Raw genomic sequence first — 22,281 nt, forward strand, 5'->3', positions numbered from 1 at the left:
CTGTTCCCTCTATTATTTTAAAATCTAAAGCAGAGAAAAGCATAGCTGAAGAAAAACCACTGATTTTTTTCATAAATCTTAGGAGTAGAACTTTCTGTTCATTTGCTATTGGAATATGTCAGTGTGTTCACTTTAGATATAGGCAGATACGGGCGTATTTGAATGAATAAATATGAATGAATGAAAAATACAGGGCAACATTCATGATCAGTGTTTTAAAAAACATTAGAAATACAGAAAATTTTTAAAAAGACATATTTAAAGCTAGCTCGCCTATCTTGAAGGTAGAAAGTACTTGGTAAAGGGCTAGTTAGAGGGGCACAGTAAACCATAGTAAGCCACATGGATGAGGAAATGTTTGAAGAGTATACAAAAAAATTTTTTTAAGACTACAGAATTTTACTCTGTCTCCTCCCATAGGCCGAATTCTTCTGTCAGCTTTATAAACCGGAAATTGTGATCAATGAGCTAGATGTGCAAGTGGGTCGAGTGCGGCTTCTACGGAAACAAAGTGAGGCTGTCCACATACAGAGGTAAATAGACTCAATTAGTCTGAGACTGTGGGGTTAGGAACGTGATAAAAGGACTAGTCCAGCCCCTTGTGTCTGACCAGAATGTGTGTGAATGGTGATCCCTCCACTGTGCTGGATGGTAAGAAGCAGTAGTTTTCTAAAGTATATTCTGTAAAATTAGATGTTAATAGGTGAAGGAGGTGATGAGGGTGATTAAGGCCTTGGAAGTAGCAAAGATGTATTTTTTATTTTATTCACTTTGTGTATTTAGCAAAGTAAACCTCACTTGGAAGTCAGGTGAGGTCCTGTTGTTAGTCTGTTAATTCCTAGAATTTTACAAGATTCTGAGCTCTAGTTACCATTTATTAAATACTTACTATATGCCTAGTATTGTGCTAAGTGCTTTGCATATGTTTTCTCATGTGGTGGTTATAATAATTTTATGAATTAACTTATTATTGTCTTACGACTGCCATAACAACTTACCATAAACTTGGTAGCCTAAAACAATAGATATTTATTTCCTCGCAGTTCTGCAGACTAGAAATCTGAAATCATGATGTTGGCAGGGCCACATTTCCACTGAAGGCTTTTGCCTCCTCCTGTCTTCTGAAGACTACCAGCAATCTTTGGTGTTCCTTGTCTCTGTAGTTACATTTCTCCCATCTCTGTCTCTGTCATCATATCATCTTTCTTGTGTGTGTTTGTGTTTCTGAATCTCTCTCTGTCTTTGTAAGAACACCAGTCATTGGATTTAAGGCTCACTCTTAAACCCAGTATGATAGGATTTTAACTTATTTATATCTGCAAAGACCTTCTTTTCATATAAGGTCACATTCATAGGTTCTGAGTTAACATGAATTTTTGGGGGAGTCTGTTCAACCCACAATAATAGTAGCTCTGATCCAAATTTTATAGGTGAGGAAACCAAGGCTAGGAGATAGGAGAGGCTAAGTAATTTGCCTAAGACGACATAGCTAGTACAGATAATGTCTTATCTTATTGGTCTTTGGAATCTCTAGAGTCTAGTAAAGTACCAGGTATATAAATACTCAGTGTTTGTAGAATGAATGAATTCTGCAATTCATAGGCTATGAGGATATCTGTTTTATATCTTGAAGACAGCTACTGTGAGTTACCTTCTGATTTTTGTGGAGTCTGGAAAATCTGGTTCCTCAAAACAACACTTAAGGACAATTTGCAGCCTGTTTCTCTGACCACTTACTTGTTTTCCCCTTCCCAGGGAGAGGCTCACTTTTGCTCCCACGAGGCCATCCTCTGTTCTTATTGAACAGCTCGCAGTGTGTGTTAGCAAAGGGGAACCTGTGTTGCTGGTGGGAGAGACCGGGACTGGCAAAACCTCTACTGTCCAGTACTTGGCTCACATTACAGGTAAGTTAGAGGGGAAGCACTCTGCCCCCAGATAATAACCATTTCACACTGATTGCCTTCCCCCTCCACCCTTAAATAAAAAGTCCACAAAATACTAGAGTTTAAAAAGTGCCACTACTCCGCTTTGCCTGGAAATCACCACTGGAAATTTTTTCCTTGGAAATAATGTAATTTTTTTCCCCTGGAAATAACCACTGTTAATAGCTTGGCATTAATTTTTTTTTTTTTTGGTTCTAATCTATGGTCTGCAAATATATAAATATTTAAGTTTGGTTTTATGTTGAAAAAATGGGATTCTATGTATATGTATTGCAGTTAATAAGGAAATTAGACATCTTTAAAAATAGAACTGCCTAGGGGCGCATGGGTGGCTCAGTGGGTTAAAGCCTCTGCCTTCAGCTCGGGTCATGATCCCAGGGTCCTGGGATTTAGCCCCACATTAGGCTCTCTGCTCAGCAGGGAGCCTGCTTCCTCTCCTCTCTCTCTGCCTGCCTCTCCACCTACTTGTGATCTCTGCCTGTCAAACAAATAAAAAAATAAATTAATTAAAAAAAATAAAGGTCTTGGGGCGCCTGGGTGGCTCAGTGGGTTAAGCCGCTGCCTTCTGCTCAGGTCATGATCTCAGGGTCCTGGGATCGAGTTCCGCATCGGGCTCTCTGCTCAGCAGGGAGCCTGCTTCCTCCTCTCCTCTCTCTGCCTGCCTCTCTGCCTACTTGTGATCTCTCTCTGTCAAATAAATAATCTTAAAAAAAAAAAAAAAAGGTCTCATTTCTATTTAATGACTAAATAATAATATTCCATACTGGATGTTTATTTAATTCTAATTTATAGACATTGACTTACTGAAGGAATTTTTTTGTTGTTTTCAGTTATCTGATACTGATACACAATCTTGTACACATCTTTCTGGGTTAGGTGAAAATTTCGGATGGTTGAAATTCCTGAAAGTAAAATAAGAGAATCGGAGGAAGTATACCTTTAAAGATTTGCCCTATGCCTATGCTTACGTATCCTTTAGGATCACTGGATATAAATAGTCTTGAAATTTTGAGAGTGACCCTTTTGCCCTTTCTTTTTAAAAGGCCACCGTTTGAGGGTTGTCAATATGAATCAACAGAGTGACACTGCAGACTTGCTTGGTGGGTAAGTATGGTTTAAAATTGTTTTCTTGTTATTTTGTGTTCACTGCTTGAGGGAACAAATAGTTTTTCCTTTCAAAACTCAAAATTAGCATTAGAAAAAGGTTCAAAGACTTGAACCCCTACTCCAGCAGGTTATTTATAGGACTTTATTGAGGAGCTCTTGGATGTATAGATGTTTCTCTTCACTTTTTTTTTTTTTTTTTAAGATTTTATTTATTTATTTGACAGAGGCGTAGTGAGAGAGCAAACACAAGCATGTAGAGTAGGAGAAGGAGAAGCAGGCTTCCTGCCGAGCAGGGAGCCTGATGGAGGACTCCATCCCAGGACCCTGGAATCATGACCTGAGCTGAAGGCAGACTCTTAACTGACTGAGCCAGCCAGGCATCCCTATTTCTCTTTATTGTAAAGAACACTTGAGGTTCTTGCTCTCAAAGATCATGCTGGAATGGAGAGGGAAAAAAACCCAAGTATATGATCAGTTACTATTTGTGTGTACAGTCATTTGTCTGAAGCGTACATTCTGGAGTCACAGTGCCTTGGAGCTAGACGCTCTCCTGCAGTTCTATTATCTTTGAAACATAAAGTAGCTCTCTGCTTGGTTAAATGCTGCTCATGGGACTCCATTGTGGTCATTAAAATGCCCTTCTGTATTGGTGTTTTTTAATATGTTTGGTTCATATTGAGTATGTTCGGTTTGTGCTGAAGGCTATAAAATTGATGGATGCTATTGGCATACCTTATGTTGAGCGATATTGGGGATCTGTCCCATTAACTCAGAACAATTGCTTAAAAAAATCCTTAAAGGCATAAAGTAGAAATTATTGTCTTTTTTGCTCTTAATGGCATCTACCAGAAAGCCTTTCATTTATCTGTTTTTTTTGGGCCACCTTAACAGCAGTTTTTATTTTCACTTTCTTTGTCTTATATTCCTCCTTGCTATGGGTAGATTGCTACTTTGAATCCTGTTTCTTTTGGTACTTTTCCTTTTTCCTTTTTCTGTTCTACACATACTAGTAATGATCTACTGAATGCTTTTAAATATATGTTCTATCTTAAGATCCATTACCTGAGGCTTATCTTTCTTACTCTAATTCTACTTTCACTTTGTTATTTTTTTCCCTGGTAATCTTTCTACTCTAGTTTTATTTTACTACTGTCAGTTAATTGACACTTAATCTCCCCTTTCCTTCATTGAGGTACTTGGCAATATGTTCTTACTAATATATAGAATTAGTTACTTAACTATATATATCTATAATACCGTGTATTTCTCTCTATTCTGTATCTCTATATGTCTTCAGGAATATTCTCCTGTTAATGCATTCCTAAAACAAATGGCTGGCGTTTTCTTTCTTTCTTTTTTTTTTTTAAGTATTTATTTATTTATTTGACAGAGACACAGTGAGAGAGGGAACATAAGCAGGGGGAGTGGGAGAAGCAGGCTTCTTGCCGAGCAGGGTACCTGACGGAGGACTCAATCCCAGGACCCTGGGATCATGACCAGAGCCAAAGGCAGACTCTTAATGACTGAGCCACCCAGGAGCCCCACAAATGGCTGGTCTTGTACTGATTGAACATGTATTGGGTTTGTCTCTGCTAAGAATTTGTAGTGTTATGTCAGCCATTGTAAGTAGTTTTAAACATAGTGAGTACAGAGATGCCCGTTTGTGTCCTGATGTAATTGATAGTAAAAAGATTGGAATCAGAATATGGTACCTGGAGTTTTATTTTAGTGCCAACTTCCTAAAAAGAGTATATATTCATTTTTTCCTTATTAGTAGGTTAGCTTCAGTTATCAAATAGAAAACTTATATATGCTTCAGTGTTTGTCTGATTGGAAATGTGCTTTGCTTTCTATATTTTGTATTACTGGAAAGTGGCATAAATCAAATCTTTTAATGGATAACATATTGTAGATGCGTGGATGACTCCTTTGCTTATGAGTTTTTGTGTGTAAGATGGAAAGACTAAAAAATAACTTTAGAAAGACAAAGGACTGGGTGTGCCTGGGTGGCTCAGTTGGTTGGACGACTGCCTTCGGCTCAGGTCATGATCCTGGAGTCTCGGGATGGAGTCCCACATCGGGCTCCCAGCATCATGGGGAGTCTGCTTCTCCCTCTGACCTTCTCATCGCTCATGTTCTCTCTCACTGTCTCTCTCTCAAATAAATAAATAAAATCTTAAAAAAAAAAAAAAGAAAGACAAAGGACTGGAAAACAAAATTCAAGAGTTGCAGGGAGATAGGATAGAGAAAGTGTAATATTTCTATTTTGCAGATGTGTGGTTTCATTTGTTTCATTAGGTTTTATAACTATGTTAAACATATTTTACAGGGGCACCTGGGTGGCTCAGTGGGTTAAGCCTCTGCCTTCGGCTCAGGTCATGATCTCAGGGTCCTGGAATCTAGTCCCACATGGGGCTCTCTGCTCAGCGGGGAGCCTGCTTCCCCCTCTCTCTCTGCCTGCCTCTCTGCCTACTTGTGATCTCTCTCTCTCTGTCAAATAAATAAATAAGATCTTTTTAAAAAACCCCATATTTTACACATGTCAAATAATATGAAAATATAAAAGGGATTTATAGACTAATTAGTTTGTTTTGCAAATCTGGATCCTTTAGATTGATTTTAAAAAGAGTATAATTGAGAATAAAGACACTTTATAAAAGTAAAGCTTCAAAGATCATCAGTCTTCAACTGTGTTATACAGATTGCCTTCTGATCTTTGTTAATATATGTACTCCCTTTTTTTTTTTTTTAAATTAGCACTAGCATGGTACATTTTTTTCCTTCATTTAAGGGTTTTTTTGTTTTGTTTTGTTTTGGTGCAAAATGGTGGCTTATTAAAGCATGGGGACAGGACCTGTGGGCAGGAAAGGCTGCTGCCAGGGTTTTTTGTTTTTTTAAAGTGGGCTCCACACCCAGTGTGGGGCTTGAACTAATGACCCTGAGATCAAGAACTGCATGCTCTACTGACTGAGCCAGCTGGGATCCCCTCCATTTAATTTTTAACTCATGTAAAAAAAAATTTTTTTTTTAGATTTTATTTTTAAGTAATCTCTATACCTAGCATGGGGCTCAAACCTATAACACTGAGATCAAGTGAGCCAGCCACGCGCCCCTGTTATTCTGGTAGGCAGAACATAGACCTTCAGATTACCTGTGAGTAGAGAACTAAACAAGTTCCAACAGAGTTGGGGGTGAAGAGAACTTACGATGAGACTCTGAAAAAGAGTAGAGGACACAGGGGACTTAGATGAAGCAGATAAAATCATTCCAGAAAGAGAAACTCTAGGTCGAAATGGCAAAACCCAGAGCACAGGTTCACAGCATAGAGAAGGGGATTGGGAAGGGCAACCTCCTAGGGAGAAACATGACCCTTGGAGAAGTTGGCAATGAAGGAGAGAAAAAAAATGGGAGGAGAATTAAAGGTCTTATAGAAATGGAGAAGCCACCAACTTGCATGCTCTTTTTTTTGCAACCCATGGAAACCTCTGTACTGAAGAGAACAGGGCAGAAGTGCATGCCCATAAATTTGGAAAACTGATTCTAAAATGAAGAAGAGTGTTTATCATTTCGGTTACTCAGCATGTACTATTTTATGTTCTTTCACATGTTTCAGTATTAGTCATTTTCTTTTACCCAATTTCAAATGAATTCTTCTGAGAGTGTTATGTTCTCTTAGGTGTCAGGTTGGTTCCTGCTGAGTATTTGTGTTGCAGCTCATTTTTTTCTTTCTTTCTGAAATGTGTATATGTTAATTCATTTTTTTCATCACTTGAAAAATTGACTTTTATTGATTTAACTGTCTTAGCCACTATGCTGTGCTTTAAATGAACAGATGCTTCTTTTAGTCTCTTTTGCAGTATTAAGCGGCTATGTTCATGAATTCAATAGACTTGAGCCACTTAATAATGTTAATAATTATAACAGCTAATTCTTGTATGTATTCAGGTTCCAGGCACTATTTGGAGTCCTTTATTTCTTATTTTTCAAAGATTTATTTATTTATTTATTTTAGAGAGAGAGCAAGAGAGTGTGGGGGGCGGAGCAGGAGGGGAGAGAGAGAATCTTCAAGCCGACTCCCCACTAAGCATGGAGCTCAATGCAGGGCTAGATCCCAGGACCTTGAGATTGTGACCTGATCTTAAACCAAGAGTGGGTCACTTAACCGACTGTGCCACCCAAGCGCCCTGTAGTCCTTTATTTGTGTTAACTCAGTTTGCATTTTTAGCAACCATGAGGCACAGACTATTACCCCATTTTATACATGAGGGATTAAACCTTATTAAGGTAATGGCTGGTTCTTGTTTGAACCAAGGCCATCTATACAGAGTGTCTGTGGTTTTTCTTTTTTTAATATTTTATTTATTTATTTGACAGAGATCACAAGTAGGCAGAGAGGTAGGCAGAGAGAGAGGGGGAAGCAGGCTCCCCACGGAACAGAGAGCCCGATGTGGGACTAGATCCTGGGATCATGACGTGAGCCGAAGGCAGAGGCTTTAACCCACTGAGCCACCCAGGCACCCGAGTGTCTGTGTATTTGATCATTACTCTGCTGCCTCAGTTAGCTTTGGGTTCCATTTGTACTGTCATCTTTAAGACTAGCAATTTTATTTAAATAAAGTTTGTGTTTTGTTCAGTTCCTCACTACTTTTGTTCATCATTGTTTCCTTGGTCCAGTCTATAGGTCTCTCATCTTTGTTTCTTCTCCTAACTTCCCAAAGGTTTCTCTTCCATTCAATAGTTAATGGTCGTTCAAAGGTATCATAAGAACACATATGTCTCAAATCCTTTCACTAATTTTCGGGCCATTTAGAGTATACTCCAAAGGCTTTTTTTTTTTTTTTTTAAAGATTTATTTATTTATTTATTTGACAGACAGAGATTACAAGTAGGCAGAGAGGCAGGCAGAGAGAGAGAGGGAAGCAGGTTCCCTGCTGAGCAGAGAGCCTGATGTGGGACTCGATCCCAGGACCCTGAGATCATGACTTGAGCTGAAGGCAGCGGCTTAACCCACTGAGCCACCCAGGCACCCTTCTAATTTTTTTCCTAATACTGTTTATTTAATACTAGTTTTTACACTGAGTATGGAGAAAATAGATTATAATTTAGAACTTTAACACCAGGGGGCCTGGGTGTCTCAGTTGGTTTAGCGGCCAACTCTTTATGGCTCAGGTCATGATCTCAGGGTCCTGGGATTGAGTGCCAGGTTGGGCTCCACACTCGGCCTGGAATCTGCTTGAGGATTTTTCTCCGTCTCCCCCTTATCCTTCTCTCTCTCTTTCTCTTTAAAAAAATAAATAAAACTTTAACATAGATGTTGGTATTATTCTTGATTTTGATTAAATGAAATCTTAGACCTATTCCTATATTATGTGATAGCATTTCTTTTTCTTTTTTTTTTTAAAGATTATTTATTTATTTATTTGAGGGAGAATTTGAATGAGAGAGAGCATGAGAGAGGAGAAGGTCAGAGGGAGAAGCAGACTCCCCAAAGAGCAGGGAGCCCGATGTAGGACTCTATCCTGGAAGTCCGGGATCATGACCTGAGCCGAAGGCAGTTAGTTGCATTAACCAACTGAGCCACCCTGGCGCCCTGTGACAGCATTTCTAATTTCTGTTAGCTTCACAAGTTTCGAAATTACATTTACCTTTTGTTTCAGTTACAAACCAGTGGACCATAAGCTTATTTGGCTGCCCTTACGGGAGTCATTTGAAGAACTCTTTGCCCAGACGTTTTCCAAGAAGCAAAACTTTACATTCTTGGGGCATATTCAGACCTGCTACAGGCAGAAACGGTGGCATGATCTCCTCAGACTAATGCAGCATGTGCACAAGTCGGCTGTCAACAAGGATGGAAAAGAAAGTGAAACTGGTAAGAATAGGACCTGTACTTAAAAAAAAAAAAAAAAAGAAAAAAAAATAGGACCTGTACTGGTGGTGGGAGGCCATGAGGCTGGGGCTTAATTATCAGAATTGAAACCAGTGACCAAAGGGTTAGTCGGATTAATAAGCACACCTGCGGACTAATAAACAAGTCTGCAGTGTTGTCCTTTAAACATCTCTGGCTCTGCTCCCCTGTAAGGCAGCTTTGAGGCTTGTCCCATCTCCTTGTTTTTGTTTGGGTGCCTTTTTGTTTTGTTTTGTTTTTGTTAGATTTCATTTTTAAGTAATCTCCACCCAAAGTGGGGCTTGGACCTGTAAGCCCGAGATCACGAGTTGCATACTCCATGGGTAGCCAGCCAGGTGCCCCTTGGCTGCCTCTTGAGTAAACACATTTCCTTGCTACATACTCAGTTGGCTTTGCTCTGTGTCAGGCACATGAACTTGGGTTTAGTTATGAAATCGGTGAACCAGCCAGGAGCGTTTTGCCAGTGGTTCATGAGCTGCCAGCTGACGAGAATTTGGTGACAAGTTTAAGCATTTACTTAGGCTCTTTGTCCTAGGAATTGTCCCTGAGCCCCACCCTGACTGGGTGTTGCTAGCACTCAGAACTTCATTTAACTCTTGTGGCAAGGAAATAGTTTTTGGTCTGGGCAGATGTGTCTTGGTGAGCTTATTTCTTCCTCCCATTTGGCTTGACTCTCTTAGTCCCCTTGACTAAAGAAGCCATTCGTTTCAGTTGGTGAAGCCCCGACTTTTAGGGAGCATCCAGTGCTCACAGAAGTATTCTGGGCATCATTTGGTTTGCTGCTACAGTTTTTGTTCACATCTTTGGATAAAATCAGCCACATTCTAATTGGAAATGGGAAATGACAATTTGATTCCTGAATGCAGCAGTGTTTAGTTTCAAACTTAGGAGAGAAAAAAAGATTTTTTTTGTAACACTGCTTGACCATAATATTCATTAGACTCTGGATAACAATGACCAGTTAATGAATCCATAAATTATAATACCATCTTTCAATTGGATTTGTTCTGTAAGATTTTGTTTGCATCTTATTTGTGTATTTGTATATATGTTCATCTATATTGTAAATATGAGATATTTTCTCCACTTCTGGATAGTAGTAATAAAATTAGTTTGTAAAGGAGCACTATTTAAGGTGGCCTGAAGGCAAGTGCTTATGAGAATTGGGCATTCTAAAACTCAGAAACTAATCCAAGTTTTTCAAGTTCACATGATCTGAAAAAGATTTTGGTATTAAAATTGATTTAAAGTTGTTGGTATAATAAAAATAGACATGTCAGTAGAACTATCAGCATTACTTTTATTCTGCCTGGATTTAAGTCATTTAAGTTGATATAAATTTAAAAAAAAATGTAGCTTGGGCAAATGACTTTGTTTTTTGAAGTCTTTATGGGTAATCTGAATAATACTGTTCAGAACAAATAGATGTAAATAAGATGAAAAGGTTTACAGGTAAACTTTTCAGTAGCTTTTGGAATTTTTGGTAACCTAAAACTTTAAAGTTTTTCTAAGTTAAATGATGAGTTAAGTAAATTCACTAGACATCTAGATCGTTTCTAAATTAAGATAACACATTAATTACTAAACATAGGTTTATCTGATTTTGGCCCCCTGTTACAGAGAAACTAAAGATATTTGGGTTTGCTAGTAAATGTGTTTTGTGCCATGCTGAGATCAGGCATATATTTCTAAAAATTCTTAAATGTCATAAATTCACCAATCTAAGGAATGCCGGTACAACAAATAGTTCATAATTAGTTACTACTTAGTTTTTTACTAGAAATGTAAAGTTTCTAAGAGTTAAAAGTTCTAATACATAGAATTACTGGAAATGATAAGGGAGGTAGCTCTATGCAAGGAAAGTGAGACTGGTTATTTAAGAGGGAAAATTGAAGACAAAAATGTGAATGTAAAAAGGAAAGTTGTAGAAGGTTTATGAGAGGGGAGTCTTTGGAAAGGAACTGTGTGCGTGGTAGGCACTAAGATCATGGATATTAGTATATGAAGTTAATTAGGGAGTGATCAACACCCGGGAAAGAGAAGAGAGTAAGAGAATAAGATTAGGCAGAAATTGAGCAGTGATAGATACAGTATCAAAAGAAGCCTTAGCTGACTCTCTGAGGAGTTCCAAATTTGGATTATCCTTCAGAACCATCCTAAATTGGGGCAAAATTGGGGCTGGACTTTTATAATAGTCATTGGATATGACCACCTAGGAAGAGGGCATGCCCTTGGCAAGGCAGCTGTCTTCAGTCAGGGCAGTCCCTGATGGTGTCTCAAGGTTGAGGACTGTTGACAATGCCCCTATAGCTGAGAGTCCTTTTCTGATGGAGATTCTCGTCAGCACATCACTGCACCCACCACAAGAAATCAGACCCATGCTGTGCCCTGGTTGTCTGCGTCCTGATAAGTGTATGTTAACATGGGAGATGACAAGGAAGAAAAAGGAAGGGACTTCATAAATTTTTAAAGAATTTATCTTGTTGGAATGAGTAAGTTTTAATATCAGAAGTGCACTGGAATAAAATTGGAATTAGGTTTTCATGTTAAATGGCAGTTTCCTTAGATTATTGGTCTGGGTTTTTCTTTATCTTTAATGTAATCTGTTTGGAAAAACAAAATTTCTATGTTTTGTCTCTGTTAAGTCCTTTATTGCTTCAGAAAGTTGAATCTTTTCAATGTTAAAAGTCCCAAGCTTGGGCGCCTGGGTGGCTCAGTGGGTTAAGCCGCTGCCTTCGGCTCAGGTCATGATCTCAGGGTCCTGGGATCGAGTCCCAAGCTCGGCAGGGAACTACTTTGTGATCTCTCTCTGTCAAATAAATAAATAAAATCTTTAAAAAAAAAAAAAAAAAAAAAAAGTCCCAAGCTAACAACTTTGTAACCGTCTGTATTTGCCTTTACAATCTCTTAGTGTTGCATTGACTAACTAGGTAATTAAGTTTTGTAATGACCTCTAATCCTATTTTGGCATATGCTTCAAAACTTCCTGATATTTCTGACAAAACTTTCCAAAATTCAACTTCTGAATGAAGTCTTTTTTACTAATTAGGCTTCTTTGTTTGGCATGTCATTACATGGGAAGCATTGTCAAATGATGAAAAACCTTCTTAGGTTTTTAGTCTGTCTTGGTACAGTGTCATCACTTGTAATTCTAATAAATAAAATGTTGTGTGCCCCAGTAATCACCAAATTTCCCTGTCAGCTGCATTATAATGAACTCTGATCCGGTATTTAACCATGGCCAATTTTGAGCCTTTTGTCATTTATAGTTGTCGTTTTACTCTAACGGTCTTGCAAATATGTTACAGCTTCAGGCAGTTCATGGGAAGGACTTTTGACAAATACAGTTTTTGATACCTTTAAGATCATAAAACTGAACTAGGTAAAAATTTGTGAAACTCACGAAAAACAGCGTTAGGTATACAACTCTTTCCCAAATTGTAAAACTCCTTCTTTTTTAAAAGATTTATTTATTTATTTATTTGACAGACAGAGATCACAAGTAGGCAGAGAGGCAGGCAGAGGGGGCGGGGTGGGGGCGGGAAGCAGGCTTCCTGCTGAGTAGAGAGTGATGGGGGGGTGGGATACAGGGCCCTGGGATCATGACCTGAGCCAGAGGCAGAGGCTTTAACCCACTGAGCCACCCAGTGGCTCCCAGGCACCTAAGCTCCTTCTTCTTGATGAAATTTATTTGCTGCATGGAGATAAAGGACTTCAGCACTTCTAGTAGCTTGTCTAGTTGCGGGGTATGTCAGCTTTCCAGTGTTGCTCCAAAACAACCAAAGAAGAAACTGCTATTTTGGTCAAGCAGAATATACATGTTAAGCCAAGTACAAGGGAATATTTCCAAGAAGGCAGGAAGTTGTTTGATTCTTCAAACCCCCAAACTGCATCCTGTTTCAGCACGAAGTAGCTAGAGCTCTTGTCATCCCAGTTCCCTCAAGAATGAATCATGATCAAAAGACAGTTGGGGGCAGGCTCCTGGGTGGCTTAGTCAGGTAAGCACCTACCTTTGCTTCAGGTCGTGATCCTACAGTCCCGGGATAGGGTCCTGGGACTGAACCCCGTGTTGGGCTCCCGGTTCAGTGAGGAGTCTGCTTCTCCCTTGGCTACTCCCCCTGCTTATATTCTCTTACTCTTTCTCAAATAAATAAATAAACCAAATCCTAGGGGAAAAAAAAAAAAAAAAGACAGTGGGGATTGAAACTGGTAACCAGGGAGCTAAGGGGACGAGTAATAGGTGCAGCTGCAGACAAAAATTGCAGATGCATTTACCCAGACTTGTTTTCACTTGCCTGTAAGTATCCCTGACTCTCTTTCTTTGGAAAGGGCGGATTTGAGGCTTGCTTGTCCCGAGTCTCCTCATTCTGCTGCCTCTTGAGTAAATTCTTGCTGCACAATAGGTATCTCTGTGATTGACTTCGCTGTGCATCGGGCAGACAAACTCAGATTCCCTTACAGAGTTAGCAGAGGAGTGTGGGGAAGAATGAAGCCCTACAGATTGGAGCTTTTTAGGACGTAGGGCAAAGACCACCGATTCATAAGAGTTTCTCCTTTTGTGATTCTGGGCATGATTTCCATAGAAGCATAGTTGGTAATGTTGATGAACAAGTACAACTTATTGGTCAATAAGTCATATTTCCTTAGAAAATAAGTTATTTCCAAAAAGCTGGATTCTATAGCCAAAGGGCTTTTGGTAGCTTAGTTATCTTCTCTGTCCTTCCTCACCCATGGAATGGGGCTAAGGGTACTTACGTCAAAGGGCTGTGATGAGGGGTGAAAGAACTAACTAATGTACACATGCACAGAGATGAACTGATTACTGTAGTGGCTGGCGTATAACATTCTATAAGTACTTGGATTTATTTTTTTCTATATCTAAGATCTTTGATTTTTATGTGAGTTTTGTTATTTTTTTTGTTTGTGTTTAAGTTCTATGTATTACAACCTAAAATATATGTTAAGTTCTCATCTTTATTCTTTTCTAGGGTTACTCCTAAAAGAGAAGTGGGAAGCATTTGGTCTTAGACTCAACCATGCTCAACAACAGATGAAAATGACTGAAAATGCTCTATTGTTTGCATTCGTGGAGGTATTTTAGTTCATTTATTTAGGTTAAGAGAATGTTGATTTGATACAAAATACAAGTTTAGGCTGGCTACTATTTTGTATTCTCTTCATGTTGATATTTTTAGTGCTTGGTTTTAAAGACTTAAACACTAATGAAATAGTGCTTCAGGGGAATGATTTCTGAAAAATGTCCTTTACAGAAATTTTAAGGCCTTGATGAGCACCATTATTTTTAAAGTTGCAGGTGAGGACAACTAGTGAAGTCTGTTGCATGAGGAGGGTTTTGAGGGCGGGGTATAGATTTGGATCTATTCACTTGAGGTCTGGAAAGAACGGGCTCAATTAAATTTTCATGACTTAAGCTTTTTAATTCTTATTTTAAAAACATTGTTTCTGTGGCATACTTTACACCATAAAAGGAGGTAGGACTCTTGTTTGATCTTGTTTTGATTGGGTAGATCGTTGTGGGAAATTGGTTATCAGTGCTTAACGTTAATAGGATTATTTTTTAAATAACCAATTAGGATGTCAAGTGCTCTCAAAATAGGGTTTATACCTATTTCATGAGTTGGCATTACACTGGAGTTCAATACATTTGTTCTGTTTTATTGTTTTCAATTAAATTTTTAGAAGCTTCTGGTAGGATCATCACGAAAGCACAAGTATAAAGACATTAATAATAAAACAATTTAGGTTTTGATATGTCAGTGAGTGGATTATAAGATTTATTTTTCAGTACTCTCGGAAATAGAATTTGAAGAGCTAAATCAGTGAAGAGGAGGAAAGATTTATTTTGATATTCTCCAGCAAATGTGAAAGAGCATGTATTACAACAACTGCAGTCTCCTGATTTAGTCTTTTATCTCCCCTTTGTATCCTCCTCACCTGACCCTGTATTTATTTTGGGTCCTTTTAATAACCATTCGGGTACTGATAAATGTTGGACTACATTGTAAGTTGTTAGTTACCTGACCATCTAGCTACTGAGATGATTTTAGTTTGTTGCACCCTTCTGTTAGGCTCAAAGATACTTCCTTGCCCCTCTGGACGTTTAAAAATGGTTGACTTGGCCTTAGCTCTTACAACAAGCTGGTGGCCACTTGCATTTAGGGTGAGTAACTGCTCTTGTTGAGTGTATCCTTATTTGCAATGGATTTTTAATAGTTTACTTTCTCTTCTTTTAGGGTACGCTAGCTCAAGCCATAAAGAAAGGAGAGTGGATCTTGTTAGATGAGATTAATCTGGCTGCTCCAGAAACATTAGAATGTCTCAGTGGTTTACTTGAAGGCTCCTATGGCTCCCTGGTATTGCTGGATCGAGGAGACACAGGTACCACTTGATCTCATTAAGGTTGACTTGGTCCCAGGCCTTTTGGCCTTTTTAGAGTAAGATTCTTTTGGTTAGGTAGATTATGTTGTTTTCTGTTTGTGTTTAAGTTCTATGTATTAATTTAATAAATTTAATAAATTTAATAAATTAATTAAATTAATTTAATTTAATTAATTTAATTAATTCCATAGTACTAATTTTCTGCTAAGTTAGGTGGCATGGGGAATGCAAAGAATAAGAATTTAAATTATTTGGTAGTAAGTAATAGACATGCACACTGAGTAACAAAATACATGCTGGTGAATAGGTAATAAAACATAAATAATAATGAACAACCATACCTTCAAAGATAGTGGAAGGGGAGTGTAAGATTAAGTTGGTACATAGGTCTGGAAATTGGTTTCAGTGGGGTTTCAGGAAAAGTAAGGATGGTTTGAGCAGCCAGCACCAGCGTTGCTGAGTCTGAGGCAGGGTTTCCTGGCCTGAAGTTCTGTAGCGTTAGATATTCTTCCCCGAGCACCTGTGACTGATCACTTGCTATTAGCAGTTGAGAATTTATAATTTTCTCCTAACAGAACCACTGGTTCGGCATCCTGATTTCCGTTTATTTGCGTGCATGAACCCAGCAACAGATGTGGGCAAAAGAAATCTCCCACCAGGAATAAGAAACAGGTGAGGGGACATGGCCTGATTCCTGGGGATTGATTGATTGATTGATTTCTTTCTTTCTTTCTTTTTTTTAAAGTTCTCTTTATTGATTGATTGGTAATATTAACCTAATTAAACATCATAACAATGCTTGAAATTTCTTGATCTCTGGTAAGAGGAATCCTTCCTTATTTGTCATATTCCTCTACTTTTTCTAGGTGATAGGACTACAGGGGACTCCAGAACAGGAGAGTTTCTTCCTTTGGGTTGTTTGTATGACACTTAATGGCTCACAGATATTATAGAAAATTAATTTTTTTCCTCCTTTGAGTAACCTTATAGCTACCAGAAAAATTTTCACATACTGATAAAACAGTATAACATTTAACAGTATAAGTGCATTTTCAGAACTGAGTCCTCTTGGATGAGGCCAGTGGTTTATAAAAGGCTCTTTAATTTTCAGTGTTCATTAAACACTGACTGACACCAACAAGGTATTTTGTTGGTATTTTATGTTTGTAGCATTTGGAAAAAGATAATGATCTTATTTTTGTTAGTGACCTTTTGTTGAATATTGAGTTTTAAAATAGTGCTTAAATATTTTAAGATTCCTACCCCCGCATTACAAGAGTAATAAAACCTTTTTAGGAAAATTTTATAAATTAGAGGCATTGTATTTTCTTTGCTCCAGTGATTTTGTTTTTGATGATGAGGATGCTTTTTGTTGCGTATTTTTTTTTGTCACATGCTGTTAAAATAACCCCTCTGAAAGTAAGGATAAATGTCTTCTTTTATTTCATTATGGTCAGTTTTTATCTAGATGAAAGGCTTTCATATTTTATAAGCAATTAAAATGAGTTTATATAATTTCTTGTGTTTTGTATTTATTTTAAAGATTTTATTTGAGCACACACTTGTGAGAGAGAGGGAGAGGAAAAGAGAGAAAGAGAAAACAAGCCAGGGCAGAGAGGCAGAGGGAGAGGGGAAAAGCCAGCTCCCCACTGAGCAGGGAACTTGGTGAGGGGATGAGGGGTTTGATCTCAAGACCCTGGGATCATGACCTGAGCCAAAGGCAGATGTTTAACTGGCTGAGCCACCCAGATGCACCTTGTGTGTGTGGGGGGGTTCTTTTTAAAGATTTTATTTATTTATTTTGATAGAGAGAGATCACAAGCAGAGAGGCAGGCAGAGGAGGGGGTGAAGCAGGCTCCCCACCTAACAGAGAGCCCAATGAATGCAGGGCTCTATCCCAGGACCCCAAGATCATGATCTGAACCACAGGCAGAGGCTCAACCCACTGAGCCACCCAGGCACCCCTGTGTTTTGTATTTTTTAATTGTCAGAATAGCTATATTAACTTTCTAAAAAGTTATTATTTAATAATCATTGTCTTACAGGTTCACAGAACTTTATGTAGAAGAATTAGAAAGTAAAGAAGATTTACAAATTCTTATTGTGGATTATCTGAAAGGACTGAGTGTGAATAAGACCACAGTGCAAGGAATCATCAAGTAGGTTCTCTTTGATTTCTCTTCATAAACTTTTCACCTGAATATGTGTGCCTAATGCACATGTATTATTCCTTTTTGCTTCTGGCTGGAGAAGGATTATCATTAAGGTTTCTATTTTAAAGTATGAACTCCCATGGATTTTCCTAATGAAGCTACATTGAAAGCTTAAGGTTTTTCACCGATGAGAATATGTAAACAATTAGATAATGCTCTCCTAATTACTTCTGTATTCATAGCTAGGAGTTTACATCCCCAGAATGTAAATGACTTGTATTTTCATTTTTTATTTTTTCAGTTTCATTTTATTTTTTTAGTGTGCCAAGCTTCATTGTTTATACACCTCACCCAGTGCTCCATGCAATAAATGTTCTCCTTAATACCCACCACCAGACTCACCCTATTTTGCTCTGTCTTGATGAAATCTTACTTTTTGCAATTTGCATGTTGTTTATGTGGGATGCAGGGAGGAAGAGGTTGATACAGTGAGTGACTGGGGTTTAGAATTAATTGAGGCTTAGCTGAATAAAGTACAAATTGGCCATGTGGCTTGCTGCTTTCTTGAGCCTTGCCTTTTCTTTCTTTTTTTTTCCTCCCTCCCTCCCTTCCTCCCTTCCATCCTTCCTTCCTTATAAGAATGCATTTTTTTTTTTTTTTTTTATTTTTTCTTTTTCTTTTTTTATTTTTTATTTATTTTTTTTTAAAAGATTTTATTTATTTATTTGACAGAGAGAAATTACAAGTACACTGAGAGGCAGGCAGAGAGAGAGAGAGAGAGAAGGAAGCAGGCTCCCTGCTGAGCAGAGAGCCCGATGTGGGACTCGATCCCAGGACCCTGAGATCATGACCTGAGCCAAAGGCAGCAGCTTAACCCACTGAGCCACCCAGGCGCCCCAAGAATGCATTTTCTAAACTGCAAAGCATTTTATTATTTTTTTAAAAAAGATTTCATTTATTTGTCAGAGAGTGTTCCCCCACAAGCAGGGGAGAGGCAGGCTCCCTTTGAGCAAGGAGCCTGATGCAGGACTTGATCCCAGGACCCTGGGATCATGACCTGAGCAAAAGGCAGATGCTTAACTGACTGAGCCACCCAGGCATCCTTCTTCTTCTTCTTCTTCTTTTTTTTTTTTTGTTATTAATATCTGCCTTTTATTTATTTATCTAGTTTAATTTTTTTTATTAACATATAATGTATTATTAGCCCCAGGGGTATAGGTCTGTGAATTGTCAGGCTTACACACTTCACAGCACTCACCATAGCACATACCCTCCCCAGTGTCCATAACCCCACCACCCTCTCCCCCTCTCCCCCCACTGCAGCAACCCTCAGTTTGTTTTGTGAGATTAAGAGTCTCCTGTGGTTTGTCTCCCTCCCGATACCATCTTGTTTCATTTTTTCCTTTCCTACCCCCCAAACCTCCAATGTTGCCTTTCAAATTCCTCATATCAGGGAGGCCATATGATAATTGTCTTTCTCTGATCGACTTATTTCACTCAGCGTAATACCCTCTAGTTCCATCCACATCATTGCAAATGGCAAGATTTTATTTCTTTTAATGTCTGCATAGTATTCCATTGTAGATATATATTACTTCTTCTTTATCCATTCATCTGTTGATGGACATCTAAGTTCTTTCCATAGTTTGGCTGTTTTGGACATTACTGCTATAAACATTCGGGTGCACGTGCCCCTTTGGATCACTACATTTGTATCTTTAGGGTAAATACCCAGCAGTGCAATTGCTGGGTCATAGTAGCTCTATTTTCAGCTTTTTGAGGAACCTCCATGCTGTTTTCCAGAGCGGCTGCACCAGCTTGCATTCCCACCAACAGTGTAGGAGGCTTCCCCTTTCTCCGCATCCTTGCCAATATCTGTTATTTCCTGACTTGTTGATTTTAGCCATTCCGACTGGTGTGAGGTGGTATCTCATTGTGGTCTTGATTTGTAGTTTCCTGAGGCCTAGTGATCTGGAACACTTTTTCATGTGTTTGTTGGTCATCTGGATGTCTTCTTTGCAGAAATGTCTGCTCATGTCCTCTGCCAGGCATCCTTCTTGAGCCTCTGTTTCCGTTTCTGTTTTTGTTTCTTATACCATGTGGAAAGGTCACAGTCTTATATCAGACAACCTGAATTCTAGCACGGGCTCTGTCAAAACAAATTTTGTCATTCTGGGCACGTCACTTAGTCAGTTTTGTCTGTGTTGTATAGAAAGAACTATACAAGCTTCTGAAATAGGATCATATTAATCTTTTACTTTGCATTTTGTGGTTTGTTACCCTTTTTTTGTTCAAATAATTATTGAGTTGCCGAGTTGCTAGGGATACAGCTATAAATAAGATAAATATAAATAATCTCCTCATGGAGCTTTTAAAAATTCAAGAGGTGAAGATAACTAATAAATAAGGAGATACACACTATAATTTTTTTGAAGTGACTATAACCTTTTATGAAGATTTTATTGTCTTCATAAAACAACAAAATATGGGGATGCCGGGGTGGCTCAGTTGCTTGGGCTGCTGCCTTCGGCTCAGGTCATGATCCCAGCATTCTGGGATCGAGTCCCACATCTGGCTCCTTGCTCAGCCCTCTGCCTCTGCCTGCCATTCTGTCTGCCTGTGCTCTCTCTCTCTCTCTCTCTGACAAATAAATAAATAATAAACTTAAAAAAAAAAAAAAAAGGAAGCTTGGCTCTTGGATCACTTGGCCCTTTCCCTTTTTATCTCCAGTTCAAAATGCTTACATCCTTTAATAGCCAGCATTCTCTTAGATCTGCAGTTCGGCTCAACACATTCAAGCCTCAGCACAATCTTCTTTGTAGTTTTAGCCTTTTTTCAGAAAATCGACATAGCCACTCTGCTATGTGCTGCTTTCCCTGTGCATAAGGAGAATCTTTGCCTTTCTTGTGCACTGTCACTTTGTGGGGTTAGTGCTTGTCATACTTCTTAGAAAAATTCTGGTGGGTTTTAGGAATGTTCACCATGTTTGCAAGAGCGCTATTAGCACAGAAAGCAGGAGAAACATATTTTTCGGTTATGGCAAGCATAGGAAAATAACACATAAAGCAAAATGGGGATTAGAAAATACAGGCTTGAAGCCTTTTTTTTAAAAAAAGATTTTATTTATTTGAGAGAGGGAACAAGGAGGGAGAGAGCACAGGCAGGGGGAGAGGAAGGGGAGAAGCAGACTCCCCACTGAGCAGGGAAGCTGATGCAGGACTCGATCCCAGGACGCTGGGATCACGAGCTGAAGTCAGGCACTTAACTGAGCCACTCAGGAGCCGCAGTTGGAGCCCTATTTTAAATAGGATAGTTAAGGAGGCATTTGTAAAAATGCTTTGGAATGGTTTACCAATACCACATCCTAAAATTAGAACACTTTTGTTAACCAAGAATGTTTGGACAGAAGTATAAATATGTGTGGTTAAAATTTAAAAGCAGAATTTAAAACAGACTAGATAAAGCAGAGATTCTTAAAAAATGCCATAGTATAAGTAGTAAGTGTTCATTTGTAATAACCCATTCCTAGAATGTAGATTCTTTCTACAAAAGAAAGAACATGGGGGCACTTGGGGTGGCTCAATTGGTTAAGCCACTGCCTTCGGCTCAGGTGATGATCCTAGAGTCCTGGGATCGAGTCCCACATGAGGCTCCAGCTCCACGGGGAGTCTGCTTCTCCCTCTGATCTTCACCCGTCTCATGCTTGCTCTCTCTAGCTCTCTCTCAAATAAATAAATAAAATCCTTAAAAAAAAAGAAAGAAAGAAAGAAAGAAAGAGTAGCAGGATTGCAAAGAGGCAAGCCAAATCTTATTATTTGGACAAGAACTTGGATTTCATCTGTGACACATATTTGGTTACTCTTTTTTTTTTTTTTTTAAGATTTTATTTATTTATTTGACAGACAGAAATCACAAGTAGGCAGAGAGGCAGGCAGAGAGGGAGAGAGGAGGAAGCAGGCTTCCTGCGGGGCTCGATCCCAGGACCTGAGATCATGACCTGAGCTGAAGGCAGAGGCTTTAACCCACTGAGCCACCCAGGTGCCCCTCACATTTGGTTACTTTTGATCTTGTGTAGCTGATCATGAATTTAAGGAAGTTTTAAATTCCTTGCATTTCATGTTTAAGTCTGAAGCTTATTTTGTCTTGCCATCTTCTAGATTACTAAAGTGTGGTAATGGTAACAGTAACAGTCACCGTATTTTCATACCATGTAACATTTTGTCATTGTTGATTAAGGACATACCTATGACCTTTCAAATACCATGATTTTCTGTGTGCTTCTCCATCACTATTAGATTACACTAGGACTTTATTTCCCTCTTGTATTGAAGCAGATTTTGGAACACTGTGTTTAGACTCTGTTTGTGTGTGTGTGTTTTGTTTTTTTGTTTTTTTTTTAAGATTTATTTTAGAGTGTGTGGGGTTGGGGCTTGGAGAGGTAGAGGAGGAGGAAGAGAGAATTTCAAGGAGTCTCCCCTCTGAGCACAGACTGTGATATGGGGCTTGATTCCACCATGCTGAGATCAGGACCTGAGCCAAAATCAACAGTTGGATGCTTAACCAACTGAGCCACCCCTGGACTCTGTATATTATTACCAAGGGCTTCTCCTATCTTACTGTCTTTTGTTAAGAATCTGATATTTTGGGGCACCTAGGTGGCTTGGTGTGTTGAGACCTCTGCCTTCAGCTCTCATCATGGTCCTGGGGTCCCGAGATCAAGCCCCAAGTCAGGCTCTCTGCTCAGCAGGGAGCCTGCTTCCCCCGCCCCTCCACC

At 38.8% G+C, this 22,281-nt stretch overlaps 1 protein-coding gene and 1 pseudogene across 2 annotated transcripts in view; one reads left to right on the forward strand and one right to left on the reverse strand.

The window, feature by feature from the left end:
* MDN1 (midasin AAA ATPase 1) overlaps positions 1 to 22,281 on the forward strand; it is a 167,726-nt gene that overhangs the window by 40,640 nt on the left and 104,805 nt on the right. For both annotated transcript variants that reach the window (XM_045075838.1, XM_045075839.1), the window contains exons 13-20: positions 421 to 533; positions 1,756 to 1,904; positions 2,987 to 3,047; positions 8,708 to 8,919; positions 13,944 to 14,047; positions 15,210 to 15,354; positions 15,930 to 16,026; positions 17,400 to 17,513. In XM_045075838.1, the coding sequence (XP_044931773.1) occupies positions 421 to 533; positions 1,756 to 1,904; positions 2,987 to 3,047; positions 8,708 to 8,919; positions 13,944 to 14,047; positions 15,210 to 15,354; positions 15,930 to 16,026; positions 17,400 to 17,513 (995 nt within the window). The remainder of the gene's footprint in view (positions 1 to 420; positions 534 to 1,755; positions 1,905 to 2,986; positions 3,048 to 8,707; positions 8,920 to 13,943; positions 14,048 to 15,209; positions 15,355 to 15,929; positions 16,027 to 17,399; positions 17,514 to 22,281) is intronic.
* LOC106007275 lies at positions 17,625 to 20,491 on the reverse strand (annotated as a pseudogene).

The sequence above is a fragment of the Mustela putorius genome, unplaced genomic scaffold (genome assembly GCF_011764305.1).
Source record: "Mustela putorius furo isolate JIRA1106 unplaced genomic scaffold, ASM1176430v1.1 tig00000166_pilon_pilon_pilon, whole genome shotgun sequence".
Taxonomy (NCBI): Eukaryota; Metazoa; Chordata; class Mammalia; order Carnivora; family Mustelidae; genus Mustela; species Mustela putorius.